Raw genomic sequence first — 22,300 nt, 5'->3', positions numbered from 1 at the left:
AAAGAGACATCCAAGTAATTTAATAGTTGTTTTTTAAACTTCACATTCATCTTTCTGAGGGAAACCATCCAGACTAATCAGGATTACGAGAGTTCTTTGTGTGTAACAAGAAGAAGGATGGAAGTGGAGTACCTCTGCAGTACTGCAGCACAGTCTCCATGGCACACTTCCTGTCTGAGTCCCAGCGGATTCGGGCTGAGCCGGTGCTTTCGCTGTCCTGAGGCCACCAGCCCTGCCACAGATACACCTCATGGTGGTTGTCCACCAGGAACAGAGCTGAACACCAGAGAAACAAAACACGGAGAGAGGAGAGAGGACAATTTCTTGAAGTGGTCGCTCGTCAGTTTCTTATAGTTTGTGGATATGAGTTGGATTTAGGAGAGTATTAGCTCTTCAGCACATGAAGTGATCATAGAGTGACAGTAATAATTTAAGCTAGAGTATTTGTTATCTTCACATGTACAGTTAGATAAAGTGTGTGTGTGTGTACCTGGCTGGGAAGCTGCATAAAGGTCCTCCTGCAAGAAGGGCATGGAGTTGACCTGTTTGGGGTCTCTGGCAGGAAAAAGAAACTCCACGGCTGCAAACTCCCCCGAGCTGCTGCTCAGCTGGTACAGACGTGGTGTGAAGTTAAACCTCCCCGGATCTGAGGGTCAAAGGTTGTGCAGTTACAGCTCTGATTACAGTAAAGGATTTTAAAAAATAAAAAAGGTCTCACGCTCTTTGGTCCTCTTACCTTGCAGCATGCAGTCGTACGCTTTCCTGTCCCTCCTCCCGAGGGGTTCCCAGAATCCTGTGGGCTCGGCTCCCTCATCGCATTCCCGGATGGTCACCTTGCTGCTGCTGTGGAGGCCTGCTTCAAGAGGACAGCTGCGCAAAGACAAAGCGTCACACTGACTGATGATGAGGCAGTATAATGTCTGTGTCTGGATGTGTTTTGCAGGATGAAAATCGACTTTGACTTGTGAGGAAAGTTTCCACTCACTGCTCTTTGATCTTGTTGGCGGCGGTGCGTGCCACGTCCCGTGTGTGTTTCTGAGACTTGCAGCCGTGCCACAGGTAGATGAGAGCCTGGCTGACGCTCAGCAGCACCATGGAGACTCTAGAGCGTAGGCTGCTGCAGTGACAGGCCACTTCCAGCAGGTGGCCCTCCACCTCCACTTCGCCCCGCACACAGTACAGACGCCAGTCATCTAGAGGGGGGGTGGGGACAGAGTGAGAGGTCATGGAGACGGACACGTGAATACATTTAGGGCAGAACACGGTGGAGTTTGTGTTTGTCTTAAAGCAGTGACGCAGGCTTACTCTGGGAGTTTTCCTCCTCCTCTTCTCTCTTCCCTGAGTGGATGACCATCCCTCCTTTGAAGCACTGCAGGAAACACGGAGGCTCCTTCCCCTGCTGGACCTGAACCTGGAGGAAGATGGAGAGGAGTGAAGCCTACACAACACCATGACCAGCAGATGATTCATGACGACCTTTCTCGCTCACACACCAATACTCTTTCATGTACCTGTGCTCCACGCTCCTCGTCCAGCTCCACCGTCATCAGTGCCGACGTTCCCTTCTCGCTGACGGTGGCGTTGCGCCCCTGCCAGAAGAAGTAGCAGCACTTCTCCTTCCCGGCTCCCGTCGTCTTTAGCTGCTCAGGGTTCTGTCTCCTCCCAACTGTTAGAAAGAATCTTGTCATTTTTTTGGCCCACAATATCCCCATTTTTTTCATCTGTGGAATTGAGTTCAGACTCATTTTATATGAAATATTCATGGAACCTGATTTTTCAAGGAAGATCTAATGTTAACTTTTTGGTCCGGTTTCTGACCACACACTCAGAGTTTCTCTTCTGGTTAACAACTCTGAATACCACGTGTTGTCTGTAAATAGAGATGACTGCTGTCTATTCAGAGTGAGGACATGTTGAATGGCCTAGATTGACAGTAACCTACATAAAAACTAGGATCATCTTGTGCAGTGGCTTCTGAGCAGGAGACAAGCTGCAGACTCTTATCAGCAGTGGTTTAGTTCAGTAGAGAACAGACGACTAACCTGCCGTGCTGACCATGTACTTCCACTTCATCACGTACGTGTCGCCCTCGTGAAACTGGCCGATGCTCTGACCCGGCAGGCGGCTGTAGTCGAACTCCAGGATGTGCCACACCTCCACCGCCAGCGTGCTGATCTCATAGCTCCGCCACTCCTCCGCCTCCACCAGGCCGTAGCCCCGGCCCACATTGAACCCGTCCAGTTTGGTGCAGACAGGCCCTTGGAGGAGGGGCAGCATCAGGGAGGCGTCGTATGCACGGGGCTGATCGGAGGTGGACTGCTCCTTAGGAGAAGATGGAGGACAGAAATAAGAGTGATGGCAGACAGGGACATAATCTGTATGAATATTATCCTCTGTGATCATAGGAGTGAGTATCAGTGTTGATACCTTCTGATCAGTGATGTGGTCGTTGGTGTTTTTTACAGGACTGGGTGTTTTCCTGGATTCGCTCCAGTCCAGGAACTTCTCTTTGAACAGGGTGGTTTCATTGTGTTGAGTCAGTCTGCCAAACACTGCCCAGTCAGGTCGGCCCTGACCTTTCCTACAGGTGAGGAGGCGACACTACGTCAGTGCTGTGAATCTAACGCATGATTAACGTCTACATCCTGAACGTTCCTGTGCACTAAGTTTAATTTGCAGAAGTATCTCATTGTACAAGTGTACTGTGCTATTATGTTTCCATACTTGGGTATGAGTGGGTTGCACTCTCCCGGGTCGAGTGGGTTGATATCACAGTTCGTGTAGTCAAAGGTCCCGTTCCACAGGTGCTTGGCCAGCTGGAAGGCCACCTTCCTCTGTGCCAGTGTCACTTCCTTTCCGTGCCATATGTACATCTCGCTGCCAAAGTCAAACACCAAAACCTGCACAGACACACAGACAGAGACTGTTTTTATTTGGCCAGTCCACAGTACCCAGCGTTTGCTGTCTCCCACACAAAGTGACATTTCAGGTTGTCTGACCTCCTTGGGGTTGAGCAGGGAACAACGAGGAATCTTTGCCCAAAAATCATCATCTGGAACCAGTTTGTCATCCATCAGTCGGTAAATACAGTTTGTCTCCACGATGGCTCCCTCGTACAGCTCGTCTTCATCTGGTGTTCCTGCAGCTACGAGAAGAAGGAAAAGAAAAGGGGCATCAGCTTGTGTTTCATTACCTCAGGGACGTTCCCTCCAGGTTAGTTTATGTCAGATTCAAATCCTTACACTGAAAACTTGACTGCCCTCCCAGAATCTTCCAGAAATCCTTGGCAGCATGGCTGTGTGTGTTGACGCTCTCCTCGATGACTTGGACATAGTTAGCACGGCAACCCAAGTCTCTCTTGCTCTGGATGAAGTTAGCCAACTCTGAAGCCTGAAAAAACGACAAGAGAAGCACTTTTATTACGTTAAACAGATGAGTTTTGTTTATAGAACACTAAAAACACAGACGCTCTGTACTCTTCAATAGCAGTGTTCATACTTGGCCAAAACTTTTGCAAACGTTAATGAGCTAAACTCAAACAACCTCATAAATAAAGTGAGTCAGAGCTTTCCTTTCTGTCCAATTGAGGTCACCGCTCTGTTCAGCCAATCAAAGGTCATCAGACCGGTCTAGGCTTTGCACAATAGCCTTGTTTTCCTGCAACAACCAACACACACACACACACACACACACACTTCCTGCGCTGTGCCACCGTTGCTTCCTCCCCGCGCTGTGTTTACATCCTGCACGTGAAGTCTGCCCTACATAGCAGCACTTGGTACTCCACCTGTGTTGATGGAACTGAAACTCAAACGGTCTTGTTACTTTTTGTCTCGGTGCCAGACCTTGTTCTTCTCGATGACGTTGGCGAACTCTCCGGTCCAGATGAAGCAGTGGTGTGGCGTGATGAGTAAGAAACAATCGCCGCTGTTCAGGGAGGACGCTCTGGGCTCCACCAGCCTGGTCTGGACGTGCCGCCGGCCTAATGATACACAGACAGGTGGCTTATCAGAGACAGCTCTGATCATCACTGTCAACACGGCTGGATTATCGGACTAAGAGTGTGGGGCAACGATGTGCCACCATTTGACCCTGGACATGTACGTACATGCATCAGTCTTGTCCTAACCTCTCTTTCCAGAGTGCTTAATGTGGCCTGGACAGTAGTCAACCCACGTCAAATCATACATTAGTCTAATTAAAACCTCTGTGGGCCTCTAATTTTAGGGGAACTCACGATCCTCTTGGCCCTCCAGGTGATCCCAAGCTATTCTAAAGCATGGTCACCTCCGAACAAAGCGGTACCCCCGGTGTAGTGGATTTGCTCTGGATTACAGACTGCAGGGGTTCGGAGGAGAGGATGAGCCCAGGATAGCGTGAGGTGACCTGGGGAGAATGATTTAGAGCCACAGCTGTCACCAGCAGACGTGTGGAGGAGGTGTAAAGACACCGAAATAGACTAACTCTCGTCTCCCATTTTAGATATCCTCTGGAAAGGACACCCTTGAAGCAGCATCCTCCAGAGCTTTGCGTTAAACAGCAGCCATTTGTTTACAACAACTGAATGTAAAGCCGGTAACACTTTCCATTCAATGCGGCTACACTTGCTTTTCTAACAGTTGTGCTTTCAAGAGAAACTTCGGGAAGCCATGATGACCTCTGTGCTCTCTCAGATTAGATCCTTATTACAGTTACGCAGTAGACAGCCCTGTGTTTATTGTGGCTGCCTGACATCTGGCTGGAGTCCCTGCTGTAAACCTGTGGTTCCAGTCGCTGCTTGTGGTTCTAGAGTTAAGTAGGGTGTGTTCTGACCGTAAGGACGACAAAAAACAAACAAAAGAGTGTGTATGCCGTGACTATTGTGACGCACCAAAAGACACCATTCATCTAGCGCCATCATCTGGTCAAATTTGACATTTGTCCAATACTTTAATGGCTGAGTAAATTTCCCATCAGCCTCAGCTGTGCTTTGTGTTTATTGCTAATTAGCAAATGTTAGCCTTCAACATTAACTATGATAGTGAACATTGTAACCACACCTGCTAAAAACCAGCATAGTCACTGTGAGCATATTAGCATATTCCTGTGTCTAACAGGTGTTACAGCGTGTTTACAGTACAGCTAGCCTGTTGATGGTCAAGATACTAACTCAGCCAAAAACAGAGCCACACAATTAAACATAGCATGACTTTAAAAAAAAAAGCCTGGCTATTAGTTTTCAAAAATGACTTTTCTTTTTCTGCAAACCACAGATTTTCTTTTATCTTGTTCTATTTAACATGCATAACTGCTGCTTCTGTATATATAAACAGGCAGCAGAGGTCAGCACTGTTTCCTCACAGCAAGTAGAGCCTGGATCAGAGACGGGTTAGAGCATCTTTGTCAGGACTTAAAGGATCTGGAGTGTGGCTTGAAATAGTCAAAATATCAAAGTTAGGTATCAAATGTTTGTGTTATTGTGTAACACAGTTCGCTGTTTAGTTGGCTCAGACATGAAGCGGCAGCTTGAGCAGGAGCAGGGAGGTCAACTGATGTGGATTGTTTTTGTGATACACAGAATTAATGGCGTCATTTTTTACAATAAATGTCTGAGTATAACCAACAAAATTCAAACCAAATATCAGAAAAGTTTACAAAGATTTCAATTAAATCTATAATTTTGGATTGAAACCAATTCCTCATTTTAGATGCTCAAAAGACTAAATTACTTACTACTTAGTTGGAAGGCTATTGTGGGTTTGGCTTTAAATCTACTGACAGGTGAAGAGGATGGATGGAAATAAAAACAAATGGGTGTTAAATCAGCCTAAAATGTGGACCTAGATCTAGACCTTTAAGAGCCATTGCTCTAAGTATAAGTCTAATCTGGACTTATCACTGAATGTCTCTGTCTTCATGGTGCAGTAAACTATAAATGAGTGACCTGTTGTGAGTGCAGGTGTATACGTCAGAGGGGCCTGTTCACTCAACTGACCTTTGACCTGTAAGAGCATGAGTTTCTTGTAAGGCACAGCGCTGTTGTTGGACATCTGCTCGGAGATGTTGACGCTGCGCAGGTTGACGTTACTGAAGTTCTCCTTGCTGGCCAGACCGGCCAGAGCCACGTCAGAGAAACCAGAGTTCTTATTCACTGCAAGTGAACAGAACAGAGCACAGAGAGGAGACATGAGACTGAAAGAAGCAGACATGACACCCAACATTTAAAACATTACATGAAGCCCCCAAACACAGACGAGGCAGCAGCTGGAGAGAAAATTCACTATGTGACTGCAACAAATGTAGAAGACTCCAGACAGTGGAGACGTGTTTTTATTGCTGTCAGGGGAGCTGAAGGAGGAAGTTTGGGAAGTAACATGACATTGACTTTGTGTCCAGCTTAAAAACAACACTGAGCTTTTGAGGACTGCTCTGTACAATGACAGGAAACTGACTCCAGTCCCAGATGTAGGTCAGCAGAAGTCTCAAATCTTGAGTGGGTTAATTCACAGCATGAAGACAATTTATAGACTCCACAACATTAGTTAGGATTCATTTTCTGACACAGATCTGCCAAGTGGCAGACTTTTGATACAAACAGTAGGTGAACACATCTTATAAAGACAAGACAAAAGCACATTTATTGCACAGTTAGAACTGCTTTCACTTGTCCATTGTCCATGCAGGACATCTATAAAAGCTCACGCATGTTCACATGGTTCAGCAACTTTTCACAACACAACACGAAGGTGAAGACAGGATGACAAACATGTACTGCAGTTTATTTAAAATGACATTCCCATGTGATTTTTGTGACCACACACTGATTAATGAAATGATTTGATGCCTTATGTACAGATCAAAGTTTCAGAATGTTACATCAAGAATTAGATTTTGTTTTATTGTGCAAATGTAGAAGTAATGTGGACAGAGGAGCTCGTCACATGCTGTGTCCCTGAGTGTTTTGGTCTCATGCATTTTCCAGCTCCTCATCCATCCTCACTCACTCTTCTCAGCCTTCATCCTTCTGCTCTCCAGCAGGCCGATGTTGAGCCTCTGCTCCGTGTACTCGTGCCTGATGTCCTCCCTGGCAGCCAGCATCTTCAGAGGGTTCCTCGATGCCTGGACGTTACGCGCTGGGCGCACTGCTCGCTTGTGCTGCACCATCTCCGAGGTCAGCCTGGGGAGAAGTCAGAGGAGCTGCGTGTTAGAGTTAGAGTCCCACATTGAGGATTTAGTCAGGGACGTAACTGAAAAAAAAACAAACTCTGGCAGCGAGAGCTTACTTTGGCACCTGGGGGCCGAAGATGGCATCAAAGTCGTCATCTATTGCCACCTTATTGGTGGTGACAGGAAGCTCCTCCACTTGGCGGTAAAACTTGGAAAATGTTTCGTCTTCCAGGGTCATCACTTCCTTTACCTTCTTCTGTGTAACTGTGATGGTCGGTTCTGGCAGTCCACACACTGAGGAGGGACAACATGAGGTGAGATCATGTGATCCAGAATTCATTAATTCATTCGACTGGAGATAAAACCTGTGAAAATATAACTGGGCAATGTGTTTCCAATACATTTATTAAGCTTGTGCCTATTTATTTAATTATGTATTAATGTCAAATTTACATTGCAGCTTTGATCATGGTTTCATGATCACTTACAGACAGACCAAGTCTCTATGCATGCTATTTTTGAAATAATGGTAGATTTCATTGTTGATGGCAGGATGTGACAACACAGAACTGAACATGACTACAAATGGACAGGAACTGAGGGGAGAGGGGGAGCAAGGAGACGTGATTATGTTTTTTCCAGTTATTAAAGCAACATTGTAAACATTTTCTGCCATCAAATAACAGATTTTAAATCATTTTGGTGCTACACAGACATTTAATCAGGTGAAGGGTGTCTCCTGTGATTATTAAGTCACAGATCACAAACTAAATGCCTTATTTTAATGAAACTGGATCATATTTTAATGGAGAAAAGGCGTCACCTACCCTCCTATAGACAGACGTGCCGAACAACACTGACCTTTACTGTTGAGCTTGCCAAGGAATGACTCCAGTTTATCCAGCTTCAAGTCTGACTCCAGGTTCAGATCTGGTACGGCCTTGATCTCTGCGCACACACACACTCAGCTGTTAGGGCCATAAATTGACTGTGTTTGATTTTAGCACAGATCTGATCTCTGAACAGGCAGGCAGTCTGAGGTCACACACGTATGCTTCACAGTGAGCATCAACATTAGCTTGAAGTCATGACGAAGTTGATCTGAACATATTTATTCACTGCCGCAGATGTCACACACAAGCACTGTAACACATTATAACAGCCACTAAATATGATTTTATGACTCTATGAATATGACTCTTCAGACTCATGCATATATGGACACACTGTCCCATGGTTTATATTCTATTAGGCTCTCACAGCGTAATAGAAGTCAGCAACATCAGCCACATTAGTGTTGATGATGTTTGTGTTTTGGTGATGATGATGAACATTACATTCAGTGCAACACCAAAAAGAAAAACGGTAATACACCTTCACTGTCAGACATCTCCTCCATGTCTTTTGAAAGAGAAGCAAAGACAATCAATTACACTGTGATCAAATGAGATCTGACACAGGATCAGTTCAAAACCTGTAAAACATTTAGCCTCAGTGGACAAACTGTCAGCTCACTGACTCAGAATCAGGTATCCACCTGAATTAGAGAGTGTTCAGTTAATTAGCTGTGTGCAGGATGTGTGTCTGCTGACAGTTGAGGATGTAACAAAGTCATGTCATTAAGTTTAAATCAGATCGGAGCAGCAGCTCAGCCCCCCCGGCCTCCATTAACACAGCTAAATGAACTGAGCGTCTCCACATGACAACAGTGTGACACAACAGGTAACCAGAGGACACCAGGGAAACATAGACGCAGAGAGGAAGACGAGCGTCAAACTGACCTTCTTGTGGTTTGGAGATGGCGACGCTGCTGTTCTTGGGTTTGGATGGAGACTGGAGGGGTGAGGGGGCCAACCCTGTTGTATGAACACAGACAGGCGTGAACTTAAACAATGACACAGAATCATACGTTTAATTTCATCGGTTTAAGACAAAGATTGTGATGTCACTAGAACACTGGTTCAGTTTACACCAAAGAACAGGTCATTAGACACATTTGAAGACAGTTGGCTTACAGACAACTAATAAGTAGTTGTAGTAAACACAGTTAGATATAGGTGGGTGGACCTCTGTCTTAATTAAATGTAGGACACATTATCAGACTCTTAAAGGGCCTCTCCATTCTGCAGGATGAGGGGCATGTGACTGATGGGGCTAGCCGAGCTAGCACTACCGCTAGTGAGCTAATATGCTAGCACGTTTAGTGCCAGTTGACCACCGTTGGCTATGCAAGCTATTACCATGGACACATTTCAGTAGGAATGGACTGGTTGTTCCTTTTGTCCTGTCCTGTTGTGCAGAATGTGATTTCTATGAAAGGTTTTCAAAATTAGATTAACTAGATTGCATACCTATGATATTTATTATTGATATAATGTCATAGATCAGAACAGGACTGAAGTTTGTTTGCTAGTCTTTAGTCTGTTTTTGCATTGTGCACAATTTATCTAAATGAATAGAGGGGAAAGAATAAAGAAAGAAAGTGTTGATTTGAGTTTTACCACATTTTCTATTTGCTTTAGAGAATTTTATTTTCAGGGACTTGCTGGGAAATGAGGAATCATGTGCAGGAGTGGTGAGGCTGGAATTATGAAGCTAAGAAGAAGTAAATAATCAGAGCTAACAGCATGGGCCTTAAAGGCAGCCAAAGCTACAGAGGAACTGATGCCTTTGAAGCTGGTTGAACATTTCTGATGCTAATCCCTGCATTAGCCACAATCTGGCCAAACCCACTGACGCCCCCAAAACACAAATGGATCCTTGCATTTGCCCCCTCTGGCAGAGCCCGAAACTAATGGGGAAAAACTCCAACCATAACATCGTTTTCTGCCTGAGCAGAGTCCTCGCATTAGATAGCTGGTGTGTCTGAGCCTGATGGAGGGAAAAGGAGTCGTTTTCCGCTCCACTGCTAATAAGGCGGGCTTTGAAGGATTCAGGGCATGGAGCTGAAACTGAACTGTGGACTTAACCTCTCTGTGGTGCAACGTGTGCATGAACATGTGATATATGGAAAAAAGGCTTGTAAAGAAAGTATGTTCGTTTAGTTTCTCATCACAGTGACACCGTCTGACCTTTCTTCATCATGCGTGCGGCCACAGTGAACTGGGTGGAGTCGTTGGCAGCTCCGTAGCCTTTGGACTTCCAGGCCTCCTCTTGGGCTACTATCAGCTGTTTCCTCTCCTGGATTGACATGTGAGCCTCGATGCTCTGGCACTCCATCTCAGCATCTGGGATTCTCTATGGAAGGAGAGAGAGAAGCTACCTTTATTCACACTGAACAGTCTTGGTGGACTCAAAGTTAAAGGATAATCCACTTTAGGGTACTTGTACACTGTGATAACTTACCAGGTTGTGATTTTTCCATACACACAACAGGACTTTTGTTTAAACACAACAGAAACCACGACTGCATCTCAAACTGCTATTGGCTGCTTTTAACAGTGATGAAGTGTTTTAAATGTGGAGTTTCCTTTAACAGCAAGGATAACTTTAAACATAAACTTTAAACATAAACATAACATAACTAACACACAACAAGAAGCACGGGTCCCTGCCTCACATGGAAAACAAGTTGTCGACCAGTAAGGAACCAAAGTTGTTGATTTTCTTTATTTTCTGCTGGTTGCACATGACTTTAGACATAGACAAATGAATGTTAATTAAAGTGAAGACAAAGAACACAGACTCAACAATTTCACTGTGTGTGCACAGGCTGCCACTGCAGGCAGGGGGAACTTGGGGATTTGCATACAGATATTAACAGGGTCACCTTCCGTCTCCAGGGGTGTCTCTCATCCACCTGCATGGGTCTGGGGGATCTGGTGGCCTTCACAATCAGAAGTATGGGACGAGGAAGGTAAGAAAGGATGAGGTATTAGAGATAAGGATGAAAAGATGGTAGAAAATGTCCAAGCTGCAGGGGCTGCCATGCTGGCAAAGCTTTGGGGTGGGGGGGGAACATTTAGCAGCATGAAAGAGGAGCAGCAGCCTGTGACTTCAGAGCTCTATTGATCATTGTGTGCTCTTGCTGTAGTTGTTTTGCGGGCATGGTTGTAGCTGAAGGGTGAGAATACATGATGGCTGAAGGGCTTTTTTGAAAAGCCTTACTCTGTGTACAGGGTGTTTAACTTTATCAACAAGTCAGTTCAAATCCAATCATGAAGTTGCACATTGGGGTTTGTGATATGTGGATATATCACAGAGCTCAGTGACGTAGGTGGGGAGGAGGGAAGAGGCAAGCAAAGGGAAAACGCAGCAAGAGCTGATGCAGCTTCCTACCTGGCTGACTGACTCATCAGGGGAAGAACAAGTACGGGAAGGAGGCTCAGGAGGAGGAGAGAAAGTAGAGGCAAAGACTGGCTCCTATAGAGGCATGGCCAAAGGAAGAACACACACACAGACAGGCAGTGTATTAGTATTTAAAGGGGCACATGATGATCAGTTTACTGGTCAGTTAATACTGGTCGTATAATGTCACCTAATAACCACTGATGATGTCATAGTGATGTCATTATCAGGTTTATCTTGACTAGGGATCGGAGAATACAAGTTCATGGTGGAAAGGTCTGTGTAACAAATGGGCCGTGTAGAGTTGGACCGAGGTGGGCATTGCATTTTGGGAACTGTAGGATCCAGTGTGTCTGAAGCTTTACCCTTGCTAAGATAAAAGTCTGAATGACTCAGCCTCTGCTCTCTGTCTCTCTCTGAAATCAATGCGGAAATGCCAAAAACTGCAGTTCCTCAAGCGTCCACTTGAGACTGGTTAAAGAAGTGAGTCAGTCTCCATAAGTCCCCATGTTAAAATGTCCAACTTCACAGCAGAAATAAACATGTTTACAGCCTGGTACAAAAAACAGTTTTGGTCTCTATAGCTCATTTCTCCGTTCATGATAACTGTACTGAGGGTGGATTTTTATACAACTCACCTGTTCAAATTATATTACGTCTTATAGTTATGCAGAATTAACAGCATGGCTGCTTTGATTGTCAGGTGGCCAACATTAACAGGCGGCTTGTTTAAGCACCCAGACGTCATTCAGCCTGCCTCAGCTCCACCCACACTCCACATCGTTGCCCATTTTTGGATTATGTACTATGTTTTTAACCTGTCTCCCTCACTTCCCCATTATTTACTTTATTCACTCATTTCACTGTGCAGCTACATTGAAGTTAAAGAGTATCGCTGTACATTCTGGCTTCATTACAGTCCACATGTTTATTAAAAGCCTTTGTTAACCAGTCAGCTGTGTAATTTGAGTGGAGTAGACAGAATCTCCTCCTTTATACCAATATTAATGAAACTGGCCGTGGGCCAGCTGTGCAGCAAGCTGTAAACACAGAACTGACATAATACCAATTTATTAAGTTGTCATGGTGCATATTTACATATCCAGAAACAACAGTATACATTATATACATATTCACTCTTCTTTAACTAACTTTGTCTGTTGTTTGTGCTATGCAGGGTTTATCGGAGAATAATCCTCTGTGGGTTTGTCAGTATGTGTGCCTTTTTTGCATAATATATAGTTTGATCAATTGTTAATAGAACAATATTGATTAGTGCAGCTTTCATTTATTAGAGTCTATCTAAAAAGTCATATTTGAAGATATTAAATCTGCTTGAACAAAATAATCAAACAAATTTAAAAAGATATTTGCATTATTAGAATGCAAACTCTTCTTCATGTCAGTCATTTTCTGCATTCAGAGAAATATTATCAAGCACATGACTTCAGCTGCCTACAGCTCTGAAAAGCTGGAACTGAGAGGAAACAGGAGTGTGCCAAACTGTTTGAATTTAAAAAACAGTCCTGACCTTCGAGATTTTAGAACAGGGATAAGCATTATAGTCCAGCTTTCATACACAGCTCACATGACTGGGAAATAACTCCATTAAAGTTATGCTTTAAACATCCGGACACAGAGAAACACATCCACAGTGTGAGACTGACAGTCATCATTCTGAAGCCAGAGGTGGGATTAATTAGAGAAGCACAACACCATCACCATGATTATAAAGGGAAACACCCACACAGAGTACCAAGAACAATACCACCACATGTACAAACACACACACACACAAACAGATGTTTGAATGTGTGTTAGACTCACACAGGATGTATTTATCAAGAGACGGTGTGTTATCAGACAGGAAATTCAATTAAGGATAGAGAATTTAGATCACTAATCCAATCCAATTTAAGTGCACTTGATAAATACCACCACTGTGTGTGTGTATGTGTGTGTTTCCGGCCTCATACGGTGGCCTTACCCATAGCTGGTCGGACACAGCGAACTCATCGATCATCATCAGCGCTTCATCGTCCTACAGACAAGCACCCGCAGGAGAGAAGGGACATGTTTTCTGAAGGCTCTGTTCTTGCCAGGATGAATCACGTCCATATCACATGCCTCAATCTGAACGCACACTTCTAATACAACAGCTGGACTGGATTGTAAGGCCCTTTAAGTAGCCATGCACAGTCTGCATGTGGTAACTTTCATCAAAAACCATATCCTTGGTTGGAATAGTCTTTGATTTTTCTGATCTGTAGTGTTGCTCTTCTTTGATCTAAAATAGGAAAATTGACTGTGTCCACTGGTCTTGCTGAATGTGAGGCGTAAAAAGCTATCACTTGAACTTGATTAAAACTCCTTTTTTTTCCTGATCTGATTAAAACATCACGCAGCAAACATCCAGAAAAGTCGGTGCATCATTCACAGTAGCATCTTCCTGACCTGACGTGAACTGAAAAGCTGAAATCAGAATACGCAGAGGCAGAGCCGTGGAGTCGAGCTGGACAAACCCTGATAAGCAGCTGGAAAGAAAAACAGCCTGGCTGCATGTGGACGGTGGTTGTTGTGAATATGTCTAAACAGAGAGGTACGCTCCCGCCCTCACCCTCCCTACAAAAACAAACAGAGGATGCCAACACTCAGCATGCAGAGGATGAAATGAGGTTTATTTTTTTTAAAAAGGTAAAGGACATGCAAACAGAGACAAAAGCAAACAGGAGAATGAAAGGTTACATGGAACATGTAGTTCAGTGGAAAGAACAGATTAAGCAAAGCAGGTTAAAATACAGAAGCTACGCCAGTCATTACCTCTTACTGTCACTGACTGTTTAAGAAATGAACACTAACTAATTCACTTTCCTCTGTGGAAAAATGAAACATTCCATCTGAATATGTGTCGTCAAGACTTTAAATTCACCTTAATGGACACTGATCTCATTAACCTCTGATCAATACTACTGTAATATACAACAGATATTACACAGACACATTAAACTGTGATGTGTGGAAGTTTATGGCTGAAAGTAAAATCATTTGATTAAATTGATCATTATCCACCTGTGCCCAGATGATTTTAATGGTAAGAATGCTGTTTCTACTATCAGAATTAAACTAGATTTTATTGTGCCTCCAAACATAAAACTGTCAATGAAGTTAAATGGGAAATTGACATTTTAACATTTATGAGTTCTGTTCTTATTTTAGCTCATGTAATGAAAATCAAATGGACAAATGATGAAAGAGCAGCTTGTAATCTAATTCTTAAATTTAGGAAAATTTAAAAAAGACTGTTTCATGTTGAATTACATTTTCTAGAGGGCAACCCTCTTTTCTAAAAATAAAACGCTGATTTATAATACGACTCTCACTGTCATGTGTGCACAAATGAAAAGTTACTTTTCAATGAAATAAAGTGATTTGAATATTTTAATATCCATGGAATAAAAACAGCATGCACCATAAAATAAAATGTGCGACTGATCCAGATACAGCAGTGTCTATTCTCTATAAATGCAGATTAACTGTAGATACAGTCGGAGCAGCTGTTGATGAAACAGAGCGGACGACAGAGACAAAGAAACCAAAAGACACACACACACGCAATACACAACCTCTCTGTTCAGAGATATTCAAACTGGAACCACATCCATTTTCACGTTTCTACTGTTAAACGAGTCATTTAACAGCTTCACATTCCTCTGAGCGGACAGTTACAGAACTGTACTGAACAGGAAATGCTTGCTGTCATAATGCAACATTGTGGATCACATCAAATGACTGAAGCCAAGTCCCGTAAGTATAAAGTGGTGGAGTGATAGTTAAGGAGCTCCCCGGAGGTGTTCATGTGTTTGAACTTGTTCTGAGGTTTAGTATGAAGGAGTTCAAACAGGACGTCTTTTAAAGTTGACATGAAAGGAGCGCACAGTCATGACACGCAGAATGAAACAGACGTGACAGCCGCAGACTGTCTCGGTCTGCAGTGAGTGTGCTGGTCAAGTGGTTACCTTCGTCATGAAGCTCTGCTCCACCTCCCAGTGCTGCTGAGTCTGCTGCTGTTCACCCACGACGGCCTTCGCCACATCCTGCTTCTTATTGATCCTGTTCCTCCAGTCCTGCTCGCCGCTCTTCTTCAACAAGGCCACTCTGAAGGGAGGTGAGGGGAGCAGAAGGAGGATAAGTCACACTGAAGTTCAGAATATAGAGCTTAGAATAAAACTCATTTGTAATTTAAACTTCTGAGACACACTGCACTGACAACGTTCAGTGAGTGCATCGCTGAAGAGGAGCTAATAAAAAGACAACAGTGTGCTGCTTATTCAGCAGCTAGCTTTTCATCTGAGAACAAGGAGGAACAATGCAAACCTTGTTACAACAACGGATTTTTTTGTGTGGCTTTTATCAGACACACTGTAATAACATGACAGTGTTTCCTCATTACTCTTGTTTGTTAAATCTGTACAAAAACTGACACGTACAGTAAAAATGTGATTTCACAGACAGTTTCAAGGTGGGGTCAGTCAGTCTGGACAAAGATAGTTGAGTCTCATTCCCTGGATGTCACGGATGCCTCTCTCTGGGTTTCGTGAGTCGCTCTGAGACTCTTCTCCAGAATAACTGACTCCACATTTAACTGCTGGAACTCTGTCTGTCCGTTCTGGAGTCTTGGCATCACTGGGTCACAGAACCAGCAGAGACCCCATGATCTATCATCTCCACAAACAGCACATCATATGATAAACTGGATTTATTCATTCACTAGCTTGAATTAAATTGGATTTAACCAATGAGAAATGAGGCACACATTAAAACTATACTGCCCAGAGATCAGTCCATCCCTTCATTAAGCGTAGAGTTTATACAGAGCATGAAAAGAAGATAGACCGCTCCTCTGCACAGACTTACTGCACTTGTTCAAATCTCTTTGCTTCCCCTGAGCTTTTAACTCGACCTGTCACAACACAGAAGCCAACAGAAAGCAGAGACGCTGCCACGCGTCTCATCTGCAGGAGCCTGCAGACACTGTGCAGAGACAGATGGCGTGCCACTTAGCCACATTAGAAATACTGTGAAGCTCTGGATCACGGATAAACACTCTGGTGACAGCTAAAGTACAATTAGACACAAAGATCTGTGTGCGATGTCGCTCAGTGTAACAGGAGCTGGGAGAGTATTGGACACACTTTGGTTTGTTAAAGGTTTATTTGAGTTGAAGGAAACGTCAGCCAACAGTGAGGGAAGTAAGACATACGAACTTTCAATCCCTGTTTGGACGAGCGAGCTTTTAAATGAGTTGTTGAGAAGTGGGATGACACATGAAGCACATGATGGATTATAAGATGACAAACTGAAGTAGAGTGCGACAAGAACAGAGCTTCAATTATTAAGCGCTCATCTCTGAGCGGGGGGCAGACAGACCCAATAATGGAGGGGTCAGGGTGTTGGCGGTGCCCTCTGCCCCACTCACAAGCGCCCCTCTGTGACCCAGTGAGGAGACGTCCTGTTCTGCCCCGCGGGCTCCAAATAACAGGATGAAAGTAACACTGAACAGACGTGGCCAGCTGTATCTGGGATACAGATCCTGAGCACAGGGAAATCCTTTTGGAGGGAGTCAAAGACGTCCTGATGCGGTGAAAGAGCGACAAACGTGAGCTGGCTGGAACACAACACACAGTCGTCAACACCAGTTTACTCCTATTATGTCATCAATCAATATAGAGTGTGTTAATACAATGTGACGTAACGACTTATGTAATCATACTGAGCTCCAGCTACAAGTTACAGGATGGACCGGAACATTTAAAACACACTGCAGTGATTGAATGTGAGTGCTTCAGTAACAACATGCTCTGTATTTTCATGTGTTTCTTCTTTATTGTATTGTCTGTGTGACATATCTTTTTCCACACTGTTGCCCTTGGTAACACACACACACATTTCACTCCACTTTCACCAAATGTCCACAGCAGTCACATGTTCTATCCCCTCCAGTTTGGCTAAAAACTAGTGTCCGGATGTTTTATGATGTTTTTAGGAAATGATGGAGTCTGTTGGAAAGTACTGAGAGACGCTGGTTTTGGCTTTTCGTTGGGGTTTGTGGAAAATAACAAAAACATCCAGTATAATTTAATGATCTGTGGTAACACTGAGTAACATGTCTCCCTCCTGTGTAGGAAACAAGCTTAGAAACACAGAATGTGAGAATGTAGAAATGACTGTCACTGATCTGTTGACCTGATGTCTGATTTGTGAAAATCATTGTTAGAAGATATCGGACAGCAAGTTTAGTGGCGTTCACAGGCTTCAGTATAAATGCAAATGTCTGATCTCTCTCTTCTATATCCAACATACGGCTGTAGTCAATATTCTACTCATCATCCAGCAGTGGTTGAAAAAATGAAGAACTCAAACAGCCACTAACTCGCTCCATTTTGTCCTCATTATGTGATTTCTGTCTCCATCTGGCCCAAATTTCAAACAGAGGATGAAGGGAGTCTTCTTCATTCATCTTAACCTTCACTGGATTTATTTACTGGCCAAAAGGAGGCTATTCTAGACGTAAATAACATTCTGATTAAAAACTTACACTTACACAGAGTAGGACAACATCCTGGCTGCACGAAAAAAGAAGGAAACATCAGATCTGACCACGCCTCACCTCTCTTTGATTGACATGTGTCTGGCTGACATCATTTCACTCAGCTCCTCTCCCTGCTCGAGTCGAACCAGGCCTCCTCCGTGTCCGCCGCCGTCCGTGTGTGCGTCTGGAGGCTGGCACACACTCCTGGCCAAACCACACGCTGCCCTGGATGTTAGCACAGTTGACTCTGGCAGCTCTGTCACACACAGGAAGGAGTGAAATCAATAACATGACAGCAACTCCACAAATGTTAACACGGTTCCTACGGTGGATTAGATTTACACTGGCACAGTTTTTCTGCTCAGGATGGGCTAATGTGAACACAGAGGTGTGAAACTGGATTTAAAACACATTGTGCAAATGAATCCATTTATCAAACTCCCTGATATTCCCTGCGGAGTATACACTCCTCCAAATCTTCCCGGAACTCCATGACTACAGAGTTTTGCAGAAAGTACAGTCATCACAAAGTGAGCAGCACGAAACAGCGTGGGAGCAGACATCTTTCATGCTTACCAAGAGGCTCTCAGCCGCCTGTGAGAAGCAGTGCAGATGCTTTTCACAGCTTTAAACCTCCCTGCCACAGCTGTAATCAAATAACCCACGCTGAGCTCGCTGGTCGAGGCTCTGCTGCCCGTTTTTTTGTCAGTGCATCCATACTGCTCTGCTCTGTCCCCACTCAGCCAGACACAACAAGTTGTTCACTGATACAGAGCCAATCTAAGTGTCTGCTACCGCTGCTCAGACATAAAGGAAGCCTGAAACCACAATCTGAACGTAACATTTTCACAGACGCAGGAAATGTGGTTAAATGAGAAAGTGGTGTTTATTCAGTCTGACAGTTCAGCTCTTTAAATATTTAAAACCCCACTTCACTCTTATCCAGCGTCACTTTCCTTCTTTTAACTTATGTGCTAGCCTAGCAAAACATTCCTGACTGTAGCGTATAAATACACAGAAAATACAAACTGACATGAGTATGCTCAAAATGACAACACTAACAACTTAGCAGGATGCTATATTAGCATGCTAATATTTGTCAATTTGCACACTTAGAGATTTTGTTCTGGTAAAGAAAGTTAACATACGACATATCTTTATGGTCTTTTATGAATATACACAAAAACCTGATTTTAAAATGCTAACATGACAATATTATGACAATGCTGAGCTGGTCATACTTAGGTATAATGTTTTAGCATGCTAATATTCACTCATTTACACACAGTTTTGTTCTGTGGAAGTAAGTAACACCATTTAACCTTAACCTTAAATTTACTTTGTGTTTAAAAAACTGACTTTAAAATTCTAACATGGTAATGCAACAGACAGCCTATAATAGTTACCATAATCACCAAACAAAAATCAACCAAACAACCATCATCACCACAACTGGGCCCCTGAATGACAGCTAATGTTGGCTAGTTAGACATCCCTCCTTTTTATATTTTTATTTATTTATTTATTTTATTTTATATCCACATCCTTCACATATCCTGCACCACTTTTTTCTTTTTTTCCATTGAAGACTAATATCCAAAACTTACTACAACTTGTCACCAACTACATTTGTACACAGAAAAAAACTCCAACTTTAATAATGCATTTTGTTAAAGAGATAAAGAGATATTCACTGCAGTGCACAGTGAAGGAAACAAGAAATGTGAATCTTAAACAACAAAGAAAGTGTAAACACATCCTTCCCTCCTCTTACCTCCACTGATGACTCTGCTCCTCTGGCTGTCTGCGTACTGTCCTTCCTCTTTCAGATACGCTTCCTGCCACTCGTGGACCATGTGGCTCTCTGAGCTCTGCACAGCTACCCCCTGTCTGGTCAGCCGCTGTGGCTGCTCCTCCTCCTCCTCCACCTCCCCCCACCTCTCTCTTCCAGCCTGGGGTTGGGGCAGAGGGGCCTGCCTGATTGCTCCCTCAGGAGAGGGCAGCTTTCGTTTGCCTCCTCCCAGATCAGGTCCGTCTTCTTCCTGGGGAAAGCTTCGGTACCTCTGGTGGTCCACGGATTCCTGGGCCTTCCAGACCGGGCCGTCTATGTGGCGTGGGGGCAGGGAGTTGTCAGAGGTGGAGTTGGGGAGGAGTTCAACCCGGGGTGCCACGCTGGTTATGTGGATGTCACCGGCATGGTCAGTGGAGACGGTGCCTCCTGCTCTCAGAGCGGAGGAGGAGGATGAAGTTGGGGGCTGTCCGAACTGAGAGCCTGTACCGTTCTGAAGCTGTGGGATGAGGAGGTACAAAGAGACAGAGACAGAGACAGAAGAGGGTCAGTCTGCCACAGAGGCCGAGACACCGGTCGGATAAACTGCACACACACACACAAAATCGAGAGAAACACGCTGACTAATCACAGGCTGGCTGACCCAGTGCACTTCCTGAGCATCAAAAGGGCAGCCTATCTCGCCGGTCAGTCGCAACCCACATCACAAAGCCATGCCAGCACCCCCTCCCCCAACCTCCTATACACAATGCATCCAGCTGGAGCCAAAAGACACACTTTGAAAATGTATAACCATTACTTCACATCAGAAACATGTGAACTGACCTGACATTTCTGCTGAGTAATGAATGATAAGCAACAGTACGTATCCATTAAAACCAGAAAAGTGCTGAGATAAATCTTAAATAAAGTCCTTTAACTCTGCTTCAGTCTTCTCTCTCGTGCTTCCCCTCTCTGAAACAGTTGCCAGTTTCGGACGAGCTGATGACAAATAGCTGCTTTCAGTGCTGCTGGTGAACCACAGTGAAGTGCTTCTGTTCTCCTCTCCTCTCCTCCAGCCCTGAGGCGCCTTTCAAGCCCACGGCCTCGCTGAAATATGGGCCGGCAGCATCACAGCATCACCCATCCAAACACACACACACACTACAGCGGGATGATGAGACCTGAGTCACAGCTTGCTCAGAAGCCGGGCCATGCGCTGAACATTCAGAATGAAATCACACAGCATGGATACACAGTTCATACGGCCAAGTGTTGTGCTCATTTCTGAGAAGAGGCTCCGCTGTCACAGGCAAAATGCACGGTGATCGCTGAGAGGAAGCTTACGTGTAGGTGTTCTACGGGGCTGTCACACAGCTCCTGTTCATCACTGAGGTCTATGTCTGAAGACTCCTGGAGCAGAGACACGCACATGCTGCAATGCACGCTTCATATTTTCCATTCTGACAGCAGGAATGGGTCACACTACACCTGCATGAAACTCTATACACTTAACATTCACTTAACATTCTCTTCATATCATATCTCACGGCATTTGTTCTGACTTAATATTCTAATTTAGTCTTCCATATTGTAATTCATATCTTACTTTGATGACGAGAAGTCACTCCTCTGACCTGTCCTTCTTTTCCCATTAAAAGGTTTGTCCGTATTCAAATCAAGACACACAGCAGAGGGTACAGACTGTAAAGCCCTCTTAGAATACATGTCATTTTTGTACCAGCATTTGAAGCATTTGAAGCGTTCAACATTTTAGGAGACGTAGGCTCATTCTTTTTTCTTGCTAAGAGGTAGGTGAGATGATAGATGTAACTAAATTGTGCCTCATTTGTTTAACTCATACCCACAATGTAAAAACGACACAGCTTTGGTGCAGAAGTGATTCCTCTTCAGGTGTGATTACATCCGTCTGCTGTGAGACAAGATTCCAGACAATCGTTTTTACCTTTTGGTTTGTGTGCAGATTAAACAAACCCAAATGTCTGTGAGCTATTTTCTGCAGCTGTGTTGAAAGAAGACCTCTGCTGTCCTAAAACTTTACAAACTAAAGCAAACGTTCTCATTGGAATAGAAAAGTAAGGAGTTAGAATAACTTTACTTTAAATTCAGACTTCCAGTGAAATCAAGCACAAAGACTTTAGGTCTTTAAGTTACTCTACCTGCTCCATGTCTCCCAGTGTGATGGGTTGTGTTTGGTAGCGAGCGTTGGCCCTGCGCTGCCGTGTGTCTCCTCTGGTGCGGGTGACCCTGATGGGAGGCTGAGCCAGTCTGTTGAACAGCGCCATCTTTTCTGCCAGGCTGAGGGTGCAGAGATCAGGCTCTTCCTGACCCTGACCCTGACCCTGACCCTGGCTCTGGATCTGGTGATTCCCATCCATTGTAGACACCGGTTTAGAACGCTGGACCTCCTGGGTATCCTGCACCTGTCGGGCCTCCCGTGCCTTCTCCCGGGCGGCGGCGCTCTGCTGCGATGACGCCTGCAGGCTGAG

The 22,300-nt window shown here is 44.3% G+C and overlaps 1 protein-coding gene across 20 annotated transcripts in view; it reads right to left on the bottom strand.

Annotated features, from left to right (window-relative positions):
• svila (supervillin a) overlaps positions 1–22,300 on the bottom strand; it is a 75,881-nt gene that overhangs the window by 2,576 nt on the left and 51,005 nt on the right. For 12 of the 20 annotated variants that reach the window (XM_027274121.1, XM_027274122.1, XM_019252887.2 and 9 more), the window contains 27 exons: positions 21,971–22,295; positions 21,138–21,203; positions 19,797–20,310; positions 18,101–18,278; positions 15,450–15,588; positions 13,421–13,474; positions 11,425–11,508; positions 10,916–10,972; positions 10,218–10,383; positions 8,928–9,002; positions 8,521–8,547; positions 8,008–8,094; positions 7,263–7,440; positions 6,984–7,156; positions 5,975–6,130; positions 3,846–3,982; positions 3,243–3,390; positions 3,000–3,145; positions 2,725–2,900; positions 2,428–2,581; positions 2,043–2,322; positions 1,512–1,666; positions 1,306–1,411; positions 986–1,193; positions 737–870; positions 491–646; positions 133–276 (listed from right to left, as the gene is read on the bottom strand). In XM_027274121.1, coding sequence (XP_027129922.1) covers positions 133–276; positions 491–646; positions 737–870; positions 986–1,193; positions 1,306–1,411; positions 1,512–1,666; positions 2,043–2,322; positions 2,428–2,581; positions 2,725–2,900; positions 3,000–3,145; positions 3,243–3,390; positions 3,846–3,982; positions 5,975–6,130; positions 6,984–7,156; positions 7,263–7,440; positions 8,008–8,094; positions 8,521–8,547; positions 8,928–9,002; positions 10,218–10,383; positions 10,916–10,972; positions 11,425–11,508; positions 13,421–13,474; positions 15,450–15,588; positions 18,101–18,278; positions 19,797–20,310; positions 21,138–21,203; positions 21,971–22,295 — 4,223 coding nt within the window. The remainder of the gene's footprint in view (positions 1–132; positions 277–490; positions 647–736; positions 871–985; positions 1,194–1,305; positions 1,412–1,511; positions 1,667–2,042; positions 2,323–2,427; positions 2,582–2,724; positions 2,901–2,999; positions 3,146–3,242; positions 3,391–3,845; positions 3,983–5,974; positions 6,131–6,983; positions 7,157–7,262; positions 7,441–8,007; positions 8,095–8,520; positions 8,548–8,927; positions 9,003–10,217; positions 10,384–10,915; positions 10,973–11,424; positions 11,509–13,420; positions 13,475–15,449; positions 15,589–18,100; positions 18,279–19,796; positions 20,311–21,137; positions 21,204–21,970; positions 22,296–22,300) is intronic. The other 8 variants (XM_019252886.2, XM_019252899.2, XM_019252888.2 and 5 more) reach the window with 7 other exon arrangements.

This window comes from Larimichthys crocea, chromosome XXIII (assembly GCF_000972845.2).
Source record: "Larimichthys crocea isolate SSNF chromosome XXIII, L_crocea_2.0, whole genome shotgun sequence".
Taxonomy (NCBI): domain Eukaryota; kingdom Metazoa; phylum Chordata; class Actinopteri; family Sciaenidae; genus Larimichthys; species Larimichthys crocea.
This window is presented reverse-complemented; position numbering and strand designations above follow the sequence as displayed.